Source organism: Erpetoichthys calabaricus, chromosome 6, assembly GCF_900747795.2.
Source record: "Erpetoichthys calabaricus chromosome 6, fErpCal1.3, whole genome shotgun sequence".
NCBI lineage: Eukaryota > Metazoa > Chordata > Cladistia > Polypteriformes > Polypteridae > Erpetoichthys > Erpetoichthys calabaricus.
The window spans coordinates 40374090-40390184 of NC_041399.2; the positions used below are offsets into that span (position 1 = coordinate 40374090).

Below are 16095 nucleotides of genomic sequence, written 5' to 3' on the forward strand. Positions count from 1 at the left end.
ACTCAGTACGCGAGCTATATTAAGCGTCAACCACGAAGACTCGCTACACCTTAATGAACAAGTACTGACACTTATCCCTACCGACGAAGTAATTTTCACCAGCGTGGCCTCCATCGTCACAGACGATCCCGCTTTCAGTCACGGACGATTGAATGTTGCTCTCTCCAGAGGTCCATCTTTTCATTCACTCACATTTCATATCCTCAAAGTCACCCCATTTGGACAACTGTGTCGTTCAGAAAGTGTTCACCCACCAATACATAATTATGCGGCGTATGCTACACCGCGGGTTGGCTAGTGTGATTATATTTAAATATCTTTGCATGCTGTGTACAAACCTGTATATTTACTTAAATCAAGTTTTGTCTGCGTGTCCAAAAATTAAATCTAATGATTTTTCTGACTCTGGATACTTTATATGCAATCCACCTACTTTAGTGTTATTATCAATTTAACAATCAAATCAGTTACATTTCTATCCAGGTTATTTTTTAAAGGCTAATGTTGTTATATGTTAAAAAAGACCAATAACATGGGTTCTGAAAATGTTTCTCACATACTGCTTTCTTTGCTCAAGCAAATACTGCATCCTGCTACTCTGTGTGTTGACTTTTTACAGCTTTTTTTTCACTAACCTTTAAATAAATACCTTATCAAAAGCTTTTTTAATATGTAGATATATTATATCACCACTGTAATCAAAAGCTTTTATTGTATACTGTACTCAAATTTCAGCACATAAATGAAACTTGATCTCTTCAATCTAAGACCATGATGGCTATGTGCTAATACACTTACAGTACTTGATATACTGTATGTTGATTACTCTTGTTTTTAATAACTGCTTAAAACATTTTTGTATGATACATATTAGGCCAAAAGTCAATAGTCAATTAGGTTAGCTAAGCCATATATTATATAAAGGAAGAAATTGCTATCTTCAGTTCTTTGGGATTGTTTCCAGTATACAATGATTTTTTTAAACATATTACCATGTTTAGAGTTTATATATGATCATTAACTTTTCTAGGCACTTAGCAGAAGCAATTGCTACAACAATTATCAAACATTTTTTAAATTTAAATATTAAGGAGGCCTATCTCTCCTAATGCCTTTTAGTGCAAAGAGCAGCAAATTCTGCAATATCTAATTAAATTCAGCACATTATTAAAACATTGATTAGAACAAAACAAATGTATCCATAGCAGTACTCTGAAGCCAAGTTTTGAAACATTGCCAGAATGTTATCACCATTTCCTGGCATATCCAGCACAGGGTGTCTTTTTAAAGTTTATTTGTGTGGTGTCTTTTTAATGTTTATTTCTTAAGGAGACTAGGGGACTGCCCCTGCTCACTTTGCTTACCAACCCATCCCACTCTCCCAAGCCTGCGCTACGCATCATTGTGAAAAAGGGGGCTGAACACACCCTAAGGAGACACATCGCTCCTCTGAAACCCCTCTTAAACGGTGATACAATGTGTGGAAAGTCACCCCCTGGACACAGACAGACAGACAGACAGACACCAAAATGTCTAAAACACACACTTTTATTCTCCTTTCTTCACACAATGTACAAAACAACAACACCATTTCTCTTCTCTCTCTCTCTCTCGCCTCTACTCCCCTCCTCACAAGTTCCATCTCCTTCCTCCCAACTCCGGCTCCTCTACTGGAGGGAGGCGGCCCCTTTTATAATAACCCGGAAGGGTTCCAGGTGCTCTGTCCAACAACACTTCTTGGTGTGACAGAAGTGTCAGATGAGCACCCGGAAGCACTCCGGGTGACCCTGGGATTTCTACCGGCAGCACATCCTGGTGTGGCGGAAGTGCTGCCATCCAAGGTTCCATAAACATCCAGACGCCCCCTGGTGGTGGCCATGTCCTCCCACAGGGAGACCCCCATGCAGTCCAGGGAGGCTGCCCTCATGCGTTCCGGGGGGAAGTACTGCCCCATTTCTGGTCCTCTGCTTCTTCTGGCGTCCTGGTGGGGCAACGTCCCCGGACGTCTGTCATAAATCGGAAACAAATACGTTTTTTTTTTTTTTTTTTACCTCCTCTTTGCTCGATCAGCTGCAGGCTTGCTGCTGCAGCTGTACTGTGTGATCTGCATCTCGTGCAGCACTACAAACATTTAAAATCCTGTACAGCAGCTGTCCTTTTGTCTCACTGCCTTCTCTCTCTTCTCTCACAGGCATCCTCAAACACTATTCAATCTCTTTTTGCTGTTCCATTATTTCGCCTAGTAATATTTTCTGTTTGTTTGCGCTAATGTGATCTTTACTATCATTTTTTTTTAAACTTTCGAATTTTTCTACTTCCATTATTTCTAACCTGCTCTGCATGTGTATCACGCTAATGTTTTTGAATTCTTTACAACGTTCTACTTTGTCATCTACTCTTTGTCTTTTTCCGGCCCTGGGCGTGGTTAAATCTCTTGGCACAAAGTCTAGTCTCACGGAACGTGAAAGAGTCTTTCTGAGAAGGTCACGTCTTGTCTCTCTGAACAGGTCTCGTCTATTCCCAAGTTTTTTTTATGTAATAGAGAGATGTACAGTACTGTGCAAAAGTTTTAGGCAGGCGTGAAAAAATTCTGTAAACAAAGAATGCTTTCAGAAATATAAATAATGATTGTTTATTGTTATCAATTTACAAGATGCAAAGTGAGCAAACAAAAGAAAAATCTAAATCAAGTCAATATTTGGTGTTACTACCTTTTGCCTTCAAACCAGCATCAATTCTTATAGGTACACTTGCACAAAGTCAGGGATTTTGTAGGATTACAGTCAGGTGTGTGATCGACCAATTATACCAAACAGGTGCTAATGATCATCAATGTCACACGTAGGTTGAAACACAGTCATTAACTGAAACAGAAACAGCTGTGTAGGAGGCTTAAAACTGGGTGAGGAACAGCCAAACTCTGCTACCAAGGTGAGGTTGTGGAAGACAGTTTCATGCCATGGCAAGATTGAGCACAGCAACAAGACACAAGGTAGTTATACTGCATCAGCAAGGTCTCTCCCAGACAAAGATTTTAAAGCAGACTGGAGTTTCAAGATGTGCTGTTCAAGCTCTTTTGAAGAAGCACAAAGAAACGGGCAACACTGAGGATCGTAGACGCAGTGGTCGGCCAAGGAAACTTAGTGCAGCAGATGAAAGACACATCAAGCTTATTACCCTTCGAAATAGGAAGATGTCCAGCAGTGCCATCAGCTCAGAACTGGCAGAAACCAGTGGGACCCAGGTACACCCATTTACTGTCCGGAGAAGTCTGGCCAGAAGTGGTCTTCATGGAAGAGTTGCAGCCAAAAAGCCATACCTCCAGCGTGGAAACAAGGCCAAGCGACTCAAGTATGCACGAAAACATAGGAACTGGGGTGCAGAAAAATGGCAGCAGGTGCTCTAGACGGATAAGTCAAAATTTGAAATATCTGGCTGTAGCAGAAGGCAGTTTGTTCGTCGAAGGGCTGGAGAGTGGTATAATAATGAGTGTCTGCAGGCAACAGTGAAGCATGGTGGAGGTTACTTGAACGTTTGGGGCTGCATTTCTGCAAATGGAGTTGGAGATTTGGTCAGGATTAATGGTGTTCTCAATGCTAAGAAATATAGGCAGATACTTATCCATCATGCAATGCCATCAGGGAGGCGTATGATTGGCCTCAAATGTATTCTGCAGCAGGACAACGACCCCAAACATACAGCCAAAGTCATTAAGAACTATCTTCAGCATAAAGAAGAACAAGAAGTCCTGGAAGTGATGGTATGGCCCCCACAGAGCCCTGATCTCAACATCATCTAGTGTGTCTGGGATTACATGAGGAGACAGAAGGATGTGAGGAAGCCTACATCCACAGAAGATCTGTGGTTAGTTCTCCAGGATGTTTGGAACAACCTACCAGCCGAGTTCCTTCAAAAACTGTGTGGAAGTGTACCTAGAAGAATTGATGCTGTTTTGAAGGCAAAGGGTGTTCACACCAAATATTGATTTGATTTAGATTTCTCTTTTGTTCATTCACTGCATTTTGTTGATTGATGAAAATAAATGATTAACACTTCCATTTCTGAAAGCATTCCTTGTTTATAGCATTTTTTGACACCTGCCTAAAACTTCTGCACAGTACTGTACATTCCAAGGCAAACCCATGATCTCTTATTTACCCATTGAAATTATGCTAAATGAAGGCCTAAGTACTGGCTTGTAAAAATAATTCTTTTCATTTATATAGTGCTTTTCTCTCTACTCAAAGCACTTTAAATAGTGAGTGAGGAGCCACTTCAACCACCACTAATGTGTAGCATCCTTCAATTTTCTGCCAGTATGGTCACCACTCATTAACTATTAGGTGGTGAAGGGGTGAGAGACAGTTAGATAGTTAGAGATAGGAAAATATTAGGGGGCCAGAATGACTAGGCAGTGGTGGGTAATTTAGCCCAGACATCGGGATATACTCTGCTCTTTACGAAGAATGACCAAGGATCTTTTTAATCACAGAGAGTAAGGACCTTGGTTTTACGTCTCATGCGAAGGACAGTGCCATTTTTACATTGTCTCTGTCACTGCGCTGGGGCAATGGGAATTCACATTCTGATGACATGGTAAGTGCCCACAGATGGCCTCAGCAACACCTCTTCCAGCAGCAACCCAAGCCTTTCCTGGTTGGTCTCCCATCCAAGTACTGGCTGGGACAAAATATTTATAGCTTAAGGTGGAGAACCTGTTCAGGCAGAAACACCAGTACACAAATTTGAGGATTAGAGAAGCTACATTGCTGTGTGTAGAAGAAAGCAATGTGAAAAGCACAGTCATCTGCACATTTACAACACAAGAGTGTATTTAGCATTACCAAAAACTAACTCACTATAATTAATTAATACAATTCTTGCCCTGGCAGCTCATTACACTAAAGTATTAACAATGTTCGTTGCTAGCATTTGCCAAACAGACAAAATTTTAAATCCTTTTTTTTTCTCCTGACATCAACAGATCCTTCACGTGCCTTCTACAAAAATGTAAATTGCATTAACATCTAACACAGTTTTGTTTTCCTGTTCAATGCATTTATTGTTATCAATATGCAGAAGGTTGCCTCCCTGACAAGGTATTGCTAGGCACAAAAATGGCACCAAGGTGGGTCAGGACAGTATAAAGTGGCTGAAGAGTCCCACAGAGAGAAGAAGGATCCCACACTTTTGTCAGTGCTAAATTCTCAACACAAGTGGGGATTTAAACAACACCAGGGGAGTGTAGAGCTGAAAAGTGTCTTTGTTGTCCTAGATGTCATGCCTATTGAGGCACCATTGGAGGAGAGATGTAATTGGAGGCTGCAAGAGAAGGTAGCACACCTCCAAAATGGCACTGTCTGGTCCATATTGTCCAATTAAGCTAATAAGAGGCCCAAGAGGTATGGTCTACTCTTAGCCCCTTTAAGCTAGGCCAGAGTTCAGGTGTGCTGCATTCACAGGAACTGCTAGGTGGCATTGTGGCTTGGTGTCCTTTAAACTTAGTCACTTCTAGGGTAATGAAAGGTTCACTATGTGGAAGAGTTCAGAAGAGGACCCTTATCACTGGACCAGTGAGCTTGGAGTTGGGAAGTGAGTTGAGGCAAAGGTTGAGAAGAAGAACTGAGAAACAGCAAATGCTATGATTCCTATTATTAGTTTTTACCATAGCTTTAAACTGCAAATATCTTGTTATTTATATTTAAAATAGGAACGCTGTAAAAAGTGGGTAAAATAAAATGTTTTATCTTCTTACTTGTTAAATAAGTCTCTTTGGGTAGAATTGATTGCACTGTCAACCATTTTTGTTGCGTCATGAAGCGATGGCTCAACAAATGTGTCTCCTACTCTCCTTCCATCTGGAACTGAAAATAAAAATCAAATGTAAGAATATAAAAGGATAAACTTGATTTTTTTTCTTTCTTTCATGCCTATACTCAAAACTTAATCATTTCTTTGCATTTGATAAATCACTGGGAAAACTACATTGCTGGTATCAAATCATGTGGCCAACACCCACTTTTCTGAACCTGTATTTTATTTTTTATTTTCTGTTGAGTGAAGGCTGGGATATATTGTAACTCTAGATGAGAGCTAATTACAGGAACACTTCAGACCAAAAGACTATGAGACCAATTTAGAGTAACCTAATATATTCACTGTAGGGATACACCTGACAAAAATCAGATTTAAACAGCGTGCAATCTCCACAATAACAGTGACCAGAGCAAGAGCTGAAGACAGGTCTCTATAGCCTCGGATCTTCTGAATGTTTTTATAACCATCCATCCATTATCCAACCCGCTATATCCTAACACAGGGTCACGGGGGTCTGCTGGAGCCAATCCCAGCCAACACAGGGTGCAAGGCAGGAACAAATCCAGGGCAGGTTGCCAGCCCACTGCAGGACACACACACCCACACACCAAGCACACACTAGGGACAATTTAGGATCGCCAATGCACCTAACCTGCGTGTCTTCGGACTGTGGGAGGTAACCCATGCAGACATGGGGAGAACATGCAAACTTCACGCAGGGAGGACCCGGGAAGCAAACCCAGGTCTCCTTATTGTGAAGCAGCAGTGCTACCACTGCTCCACCATGCTGCCCTTATGTCTTATTAATTTCCAATATATTATAGAGGTGTCACATTGGCAGAGGGGTAATTGATTGTGTATCAACCAGAAGTTAGCATTTCATCATGACAGGTCTGGAGTCCTAAGTGTGAATTCTGGCTTAGTCACTTGAATTTGTCAGGTTTACCTGTTTCTAAACTGAATTTTTTCTGGATATTCCCTCCTCATCACAAAGATGTGCATGTTACGTTAAACTGGCAACACTAAATTTGCTCAGCATGAATGAAAAAAGGTGTCGGCTCTGCAATGGAATTCTAGAGTCCATACCTACTTCAGTGATAAACTTTGAACCTATTGATCCTGAAATGGACAAAGTGAATTTGGTAATGGATGGATGTAACAGGGCTGATTTCACACTAGTGGTTTTGGTGTGCAGTTGTTTATGTTTGGCCCAAAAAGGACTGCAGAGCTCTGCAGCATGTGGTGAATACAGCACAGCAGATCACGGGCACACAGCTCCCTGCGATCCATGACATCCACACTACACGCTGTCTCAGGAAAGTGAACCGTATCAGGCGGGACCCCAGCCACCCTGCACTGTCACTTTTCACCCTCCTCCTATCTGGGAAGTGACTAAAGTCCGTTCAGACACGCACCTCCAGGTTCAGGAACAGTTTCTACCCAACTGCAATCAGACTCATGAACAATCAGTAATCTTGTGTCACCTTCACTGCTACCTGCACATATACTTCTGCCACTGTCTCTATTTTTTCCTAGGATTTTGGTTTTATTTATTTCCTTATTTATATTTATTTATCTATTGTGTGTTCTTTTTTTTTGTCTATGTTCACTGTCTGCGGGGGCACATGCAAGCAAGCATTTCATTGTACATGGTACTTGTACACGTGACAATAAAGAATTGAATTGAGACTGTAGCTATTCTATAGCATAACATTTAAAATGTGTATAACACTTCGTAAAACAGTTTTTTTTTGTTTTATAGCTAGAAAAATACCAACTGTACTGTATACATGTATCTGAATCCTTGTAATTTTGACAATAAATAGTGACCTCATGTCAAATTTAAGTTATGTTGTCATAATGCAATGAGATTTTTACTTTCATGACTACTATAAACTTGTAGCAGTAACACGACAGGCAAAACAATACACATAATACACATACTGTATTATATCTCCTGTTTCTAGGAATTCTATGACTGTCTCTTTATTGGGCTGACACTGAGAGAAAAAAGACTACCCTGGCATCACTGTCTTCTTATTCTGTAATCCATCTTCGCCTTGTTGGTAATTTAGTGATGGAACTGAAGTCAACAAGGTGGAAGAAAGAAACATAACTAAGGGATGGCTTAGGTCTTTGATAAGACAGTTGATGATTTACAGTATATCTTCGGAACATGAGAGAGTTGTGAACCTGTGATATTCTGTGGATGTTCTGACATCTTCCAGTTCAGTTTATTGGAATTTGGAATTGGAATTTGTATTACAAGGACAAAAGATGGTGAGATGGTTACAGAATTTTAGACTTCTACATATACAGTATATACAGTACTTTTGTAAAAGTCCTAGATTAGAGTACAAGGAATCACACAGAAGAGAATGTGAGAACAGGGATGGAGATGAAAGTCAGCCAAAAATAGTGAGTAAAAATTTTAAAAAAGAGGAGCCAACCAAACAGATCTTTGTGGGTTTAATGAATAAATGACATTTCGAGAGAGAGGACAATGTAGAAGTCACAGTGTACCCTCCCAAGGCATGACATAATATTTATAAGTTCAACATTCTGGATTTTCAGCAAAAATAGTAACTGCCTGTGCTTCGCTTTCGTTAGTCATGAAAGCACTATATTGTAATGACCCAGGGGTGCAAGAGATGGAGGATGTACATAACAGTGGTAGTAAATGGCTCCTAGAAGTACCATTGGTTTCTCCTATGCCTGGACCTGCTACTTCTTCAGCGGCTGCTCCCAACACCGCTCAGGTCTTCTGCAGCTCCACATGCACCCAGTTGCTTCATCCCTGTGCCAGCACGGCAACCCATCTGCAACACTTTCCTCCTACTTTGTGAGCTGACACAAGGCAAGGGTCCAAACCAAAAGCTTTGCTTGCAGCCAGACACCAATGCTGATGGATGTAGCAGCAGGGAGACACGACCAAAGTGCTTTTTCAATTGCTGTATCTATGCCACCCCTTCCACACTCTCAGAAGCTACTTTCATGTACGACTTCTCCAGGCACTGAGTTAGCTGATGAAAGTGACTCTGTCAGGTCTGCACCAAGGATGTCACAATATTTTTAGGCAAGACAAAAACGTAAAAATTTCTGTTGCTTATAGAGAATGTGAAGTAGGTAAACCATATTGCTTATATAAAATGTAATGTAGACAATCTTTACAAGTTATCTTGTTAAACCCAACTTACCAATAACTTTAAGAACCATAGCTGACACTGACTGACCAATAGCATTTCGAGCCACACATTCATATTTGCCTCCATCTGCTTGACCAACATCCTGGATGGTTAAAGATCCTTCCGGGCTCAGCTGGAATTTTCCACTTTCTGTAATTTGAACACCCTCCTGTCAAAAACAATTCAGTCAAATAGTTTTAATGACTTGTTACTGAATATAACAAATGATGGATGCTAGAAATTGATAAAATATTTTTCAAGAACAGTGGCAAAACTACCCGTATTTGAAATCAAACTATAATTTTTTGAATTCTGAATCACAAAGAAATTCAGATGTAAACAGTACAGGTTGACTTTTTAGTTTATAAAGTTTATAAGGGCAGTATATTTTGTGCAAAATTAATTAAAGTGCTCCAGGGTAACTTATCTTTCTAGAAGACCAACCTGCACTTCTTATCTTGACCACTAGGCTGCACTGCCTACCACATGATATTTTTACTTTATACAATTCCTTTTTTTTTTTTTTTTACCATTACCCCAAAAAATCAAATATACTGTACATGTTAAAGGTTACAAAAGCAACAAATGAAAACTCATTAAAGTGCAATAGATTTAGTCATCACATATATAACACACAACAACACACAGGGACCCACACACACACTTTAACATAGCATTCTCAAATTAACTTAATGCACTTTATGGTCACAAGAAGCAGGAGCCTTTCCTGAAGGTATTGGACACAAGGTAGTAAAAAGTGCTGGACAGAATTCCAGTCCATCACAGGGCCCACTCATGGACATACTAACGCTCACACGGGGTTCATTTGGAATTGCCAATCAAGCTGAGCAATAAACCTTAGGGTTTGTAGAAAGAAATCTGGAAAACGCACTTATACATCACCACTTAAACCAACAGAAATAAGGAAACAACCAAAAACAAACTCACTTCTCCATATTCACCTTCCTTGGACAATCTGTATCCCCTATTTTTTGGGGGATGATGTATTTATGATAAAAATCAATATACATAATATATTCTAAAGAGTATATTCTATTTTTCACAAACACAAATATGATTCCTCTGAAATTATGGCAATAATTAAGTTTAACTCTAGTTCTTAAACACACTGGAGGATTATTACATTACTAAAATGGAATTCTGCATTTCATGCATACAAATTCCAGAGAGATGCAGCCAAAAGTCATCACACCATCCAATCAATCTCATAGCAAAGATTTTGACCTTGAATGAGACATGAGATATGATTAATATTCTTCAGTGAAGAATTCCTATGTGAACTGAGGTCTGTTTGTACTAATAATACAAAATAATCAAATAGAAAAAATAAAAGAACATAAAAAATACTGATTAGCCAATAGACTTGGTCATCATTCATTACTTGGTATCACTCATTTCTCTCTATAAACAAAGAGTACCAATTATTGCTCTTCATAACCTGGCCAGGCACCATTTTTGTACACAGCACATTATGGGAAACCCTTATTTAATTTTCCATGTAGTAGTAAAAGTGCAGTTATTTATCTTGCAAAAATTAATATAACAAAGGTTTACATACCTTCATCCATGTAATAACAGGATGAGGTTCCCCTTGAGCACTGCATGGTATCTGCACATCTTGGCCAACTTCAGACACAACATCCTGAGGTTCATTTGTAAACTGTGGTAAAACTTCCAAGCAAAGAAATATATAAAGATGCTTCCAGAGATTATTGCTCTTCTCAAAGCAGTTTTAAATATTTTAACGCAAAAATAATAAATTAAGAAATAAGCATGCTTTAAAAAGAATGAAACCATTATCAAGGATTTTCACAATTCAGAGGCCAGTCTCTCTCATAAACCAACCAATATGAAATGTTTTTGACTTGGCCCCAACTTAGTCTAGACATGTGCCTTATTTCGATAAGACTAATTTATGTAATCCAGTAAAATGCTTCATTCATTATTATTTTTTATTATTTATTTAGCTGATGTCTTTACTCAAAGTGATTAACAAAACTATAACAAAATACAACAGAGACCAAAATTAAAATTCGAGCACAAGGAATGTTGTACTGCCATTAGTCCCATAAGAACAGATGAAAGCCTAGTAGTCAAATTTGACTTAGTTTCATTTAATATATAACTGTATATATCCAGGAGGAAAGTTGAGACAAATTATAAGCCTTCTCAAGATTTTTTAATGAGTTGTGTCTTCAAGAAGAACCTGATCATCAGTAAGGTGGAAGTGGTTGGAAAGGTCAGACAGAGCTATGAAACAGCTGAGTGAGAACCAAGAAGTGCTGCTTAGTTTTATGCTATTGGGTAAGAGAGGGAACATATATCAGACAAGCAGGAAGGAGATGTCTTGTAAGGATGTAAGGCGAGATCATAGACTGATGGTATTGGGGAGCAGAGCTCTGCAGGGACATTTATCATAGAACAAAGTTTTGAACTACATCTTGTTATAGTAACAAGCCAATGGAGAGAGAGAGACAAAAGCAGCAGGTCAGTGGGGGTGAAATAAAGAGAAATTGAGTATACCAGACAGGGAGCTGCAGTCATTAGGACTTGGAGATGACAAATTGCAGTATCCTTACAAGGAGAGTTTCAGTTGCTCAGACCAGAGAGAATCACAACCTGAACAATAAGCCAAGTGGCATATATGATTGTGTCACCATATTTAGTGGGAATTGGGGGACAGGGAGACACAGACAGAAAAGGGTTATTGTTTTGCAAAATAAAGTGAGTTTTTATTTACAGGTGCACTTAAAGAAAAATAAGAATAATGACCTCTGGAATATATATATATATATATATATATATATATATATATATATATATATATATATATATATACATACACATACACACATACATTCACACTGTCCAATACTGTGAAGGACGCACAAAAACAGTTATAAAACGGAGCCCAAAAAATGATGATTATATACAGTATTTACAGTGCTGATTGAAAAAAGATGAAAAAGAAAACGCACACAAATTAGTGAAAATCCATATATGCACAAAAACAAAAATAAAGCTATCTTTCTCCAAAGTGATCCAAGTCAGGAAGCTGCTCCTCCAAACAGTGTATAGTACAGGGTTTACCAAGAAAATATTCAAAATACAAAAATAAACAGTGCATCGGTAACCACAAGCCAATAAATACCTTCATCAAAGCTAATCTAGAGATATTTATACAAGAAGAAAATATTTACAACAATCAATGCACAAGCCGCAGTGCTTGATAAACTCACGGGAATGCTCTACCAAGTACCCTTCTCTCTCAGCACAATCTAGCCAGAAGACCCCCCTCTAGAGGCCAGAAATTCCCTTTTGTATTCAATGTCATCCTTCCACGGGCACACGATGACGTGAACCCGTCTACGAAGAGTGGCGTCTCCTGCCCAGCAAAATTCCTTAGTGATGGGAAAATGAAGCCTCATGAAGCTTTGAGGTTTTCTTTCTATTTGTGCCAAAAAAGGTTTGAAGCTTTGAAGCCTCAGCCCCAGTATGAACAGTGACATCTGGTGGTTAATTGAGGTCAAGGCAAGCTCTTAAAAGTGCAAGTGAAGCAGCACTTACTGTTTCAGTCTCATGTCACCAGTGAAAGGTCAGAAAAGTCTTTGTTCATTTTATTCTGCTAAGATCCTTGTCTATTTATACTATTTAACTTTTGAACACCGTTTTCCGCTGTTAGTCGCCATCTGTCACCATAGCTCTGTAACTCTCTCACCACCTAACATTGTTGAATGAGAATGATGCATTTTATATAGGCTACCAGTAAATTTAGTACCAAAGCTATCAAACCAACGAAAAGCTGTCAAACCAATAAAGCACACTGTGAAGTACTAATGAAGTTCGAAGCTTCAAATGTCACAGGTCACGTGATTGTGGTGTTTTGACACAAGCTCTGACACAGTGATTCAACTCACTACACTTCAGATTGACTGACATGAGCTTTGACGCTTCGGTATCATTTTCCCATCTCTAAAATTCCTATAAAAATGCGCAGTAGAATAGCTAGGCCAGTATTTGAGACTGCACTTCTGTGCTAAAACTGAAAGTAAGCCCCTTTTTTGTCACCCGGGCTACCGCTCACTGGTGGCGCCCAGACAACTGCAAATATGGGATCCCTTAATATGCCACGGTAAGCCGATACTAAGACGTTTCGCATTTTCTCTTACTCTTCCAGTGATACGAGGTCGCAGGAGGCAGACAATGCCATCCCGGCCTGTCATTGGGACAACCAACGTTCCACTCTTACACAAGACCCACCGCGACGCTCCCCAGAAGCCGTTCATGTAGTCAGCAAAGACGTCCCTCTGAACTTTCTAAATCGAAAAATAAAAGGCAAGCTTTATTTCTTTATACCTATTTGTTTTTGTTTCCCAAACAAGTGCCTCTCTCTTGCCACTGCAGTGACCACAAAACTAACTTTATTTAATTGCTGGAAATGCCAGTAAGGCACATTACCACAATGATAAGGGCGGAATCTTGTGGAGAAAGCAAATACAGCCCTAGATCACATAAGAAATGTACTGAATAAATGAGAGGTATTCATCAAAGATCATACCAAATTCCTGAAAGTATCCAATGGTGAGAGGATGATATCATTAAGCACAATGCTTAGAAAAAGATCCGTGAATAGAAAAGAAGAAGGCAAGTACAAGATATTCGGCTTGGAGAGATTAAGTTTAGGGTGGTATTCCTTCACTCATGATAGCCAAGAAACCAATGGAATCTTAAAAGAAGTTTCAAAGAGTAAATGAAAGATCTATATATAACCTATGTTAGAAGAAGACAAGCGAAAAAATAAGTGTCAAGGCGTACTGTACAATAATAAGTAAAGAAGGCTCAGCACTGATCTTTGAGGGATACCTATCACTTTCCAAAACACATATTTAAAAAAATGTAAGTACTAGTAAAATAACTGTTAAAATAATAGGCAGACACAATTAAATAACAGAATTTTTGAGTTTTTTATTGACAAAGTTGCTTTCGACCAGCATCTATTTGCTACAGCAACCTTGGTGGTGTGCTGTGACTAGAGTGGCTGACTTTTGCAAATAGCTTTCTGGGAACATGCTGCAGAAACTTTGTTGGTTGTTCTGTCTAACCTGTTGTGACTTTCAAAGCTCTCTTATTCTTCCAGGTTTTTCTAATGTTTCATTTGTTACATTACATTTGGCGCATTGCTTACATTATATCTGAGCTCTGGATGTCTGAGATGATAGGCCCAGACCAATATTTGCACTCATTTTTATGGACCCTACAACAATACAGCAGAAAGCACTGTATATTTTATATTGAGACATTCATTACTTACTATAAGACAATTTACACAAAAGTTGGAGCCTGCACTGTATTTACAAAGAGTGACGTTCCAAGCTGAACTTGTTACATTAAATGTTTAAGATTGTTAAACACCACATTTTTGAGTAAGGAGTAACAAGATATTTCTTGAAGTGTACCTTTGGTCTGAACTGATAAATGCACTGAGAGTCTTCTCACTCCAACTACACTTACAGCTTGACATTCATATTGGCCCTGGTCATGTAGAGCGACATGAAGAATTCTCAGAGTACCTGATGATAACATTGTGTGTCTTCTGTCATTGGGAAGACGACCACCTGAGTGATAAAAAAAAAAGAAGAAAAAAAGATATATTGGTAGTTTGGTAGGCTTCCAAATCATGTCAATGCTCAAATATGAATAATAATTGAATAACTGCTGTGGTATCTTGCACTTTATTTGTATCATAAAGTGTGTTTTTGCTCATCTTGGCCACCATCTATTATATGAATCACCTCTGTAGTAAAGCAAATATTGAACCTGTAAATGTATATGTGGTAATAAAATATAATTTTTCAAGCAATAACAAATGATACTAAAACAAAACACTTTATGTATAATTTCACTACCTTATAAATAAAGGGCAGTTCATAATTTGTACTAACAGCTTACAATTTTCTACAAAACTGTAATATTAAAAAATAATATACAATTAAAGCTAACCTGAGTCAGAAAAAAACAGTTAATACAATTTGTTCTGTTAGGAATTCTTTGGCTGCTACTATATCCCAGAATATAGGAGGCATTATTATAGGTGTAGAAGGAAAAATAAAATATTATGGACACAGTCTGGATGATTTCAATTCTCATATCCTCACCAAATTCACATGAGGAGACTCAAAGCACAATTACGTAAAGCCATGCTTACTTACAGCATCCGTCACAACAGCCATTTATTTACCTTGTATGCTCACTTTTTCATGCCAGACAAAGTGACTGTGTCTAAGAAACTAAAAATCAAAGTGTAAAGAACTAATTGGCTAGATAAAGAGATTTTTTTTAAAAGTACTAAATTATCCATTCCTTTTATACTGACAGAGGTTAGGTATCCTAGACACTAAAGAAAAATTACACTGAGACAAGTGGGCAAATAACAAAACAATACACACCCACCTACCACCAACTGAGCAACAAATCAATGCGGTCAAACATGACAGCTGCTTAAAACCTCTCTTAGTAATAGTTTGTAGAAGCGAAAGTCGTTAGAAGGGTCTGATCAGGGTACTCATCAGGCCAAATACCCTAAAACCAGAAGTGCTTTGAAATGCTCGATTAATGCCTTTGCAAATATCAGACAAAAACTTTCTTGTTTTCCCCAACACTAACAATGGTCTGTTATCTCTTTCTCTGGGAGGAGAGGGCTTCTTTAAACCTTATTGCTTAATACGCAATACTTAAATTAAGTACTTTTATTATTTTTACATATTTTTGGAGGCTACTTTCTTGATGTTTCAATTACTTCTAAATATTTTTGGATCCCTGAATTCATTTCTGATATTAGCTTTTAATTTGTTTGTGTTGTATTGTATATAAAAATATTTAGCATCTTTTTCAGACTCCATTTTGTTTTCCCATGGTTGCCACAATTTTGCTGTAAAAATGATTTGGTGCTATGCACTTCTTGGTCATCCGAGACCGTGAATTCTAAAAGACTTGGGGTATTAATTTCTTTGTAAAGCTCTCCTGGTTGAAAATGCTCTCTTTCTGCTTAATTGACTATGGATTTAGTTTAGTG

General features: G+C 38.5%; 1 protein-coding gene across 2 annotated transcripts in view; it reads right to left on the reverse strand.

Moving 5' to 3' along the window:
* LOC114653869 (peroxidasin homolog) overlaps nucleotides 1-16095 on the reverse strand; it is a 279611-nt gene that overhangs the window by 62166 nt on the left and 201350 nt on the right. For both annotated transcript variants that reach the window (XM_051929375.1, XM_051929376.1), the window contains exons 12-15: nucleotides 14480-14638; nucleotides 10582-10694; nucleotides 9015-9171; nucleotides 5756-5864 (exon numbers count right to left, since the gene is read on the reverse strand). In XM_051929375.1, coding sequence (XP_051785335.1) covers nucleotides 5756-5864; nucleotides 9015-9171; nucleotides 10582-10694; nucleotides 14480-14638 — 538 coding nt within the window. The remainder of the gene's footprint in view (nucleotides 1-5755; nucleotides 5865-9014; nucleotides 9172-10581; nucleotides 10695-14479; nucleotides 14639-16095) is intronic.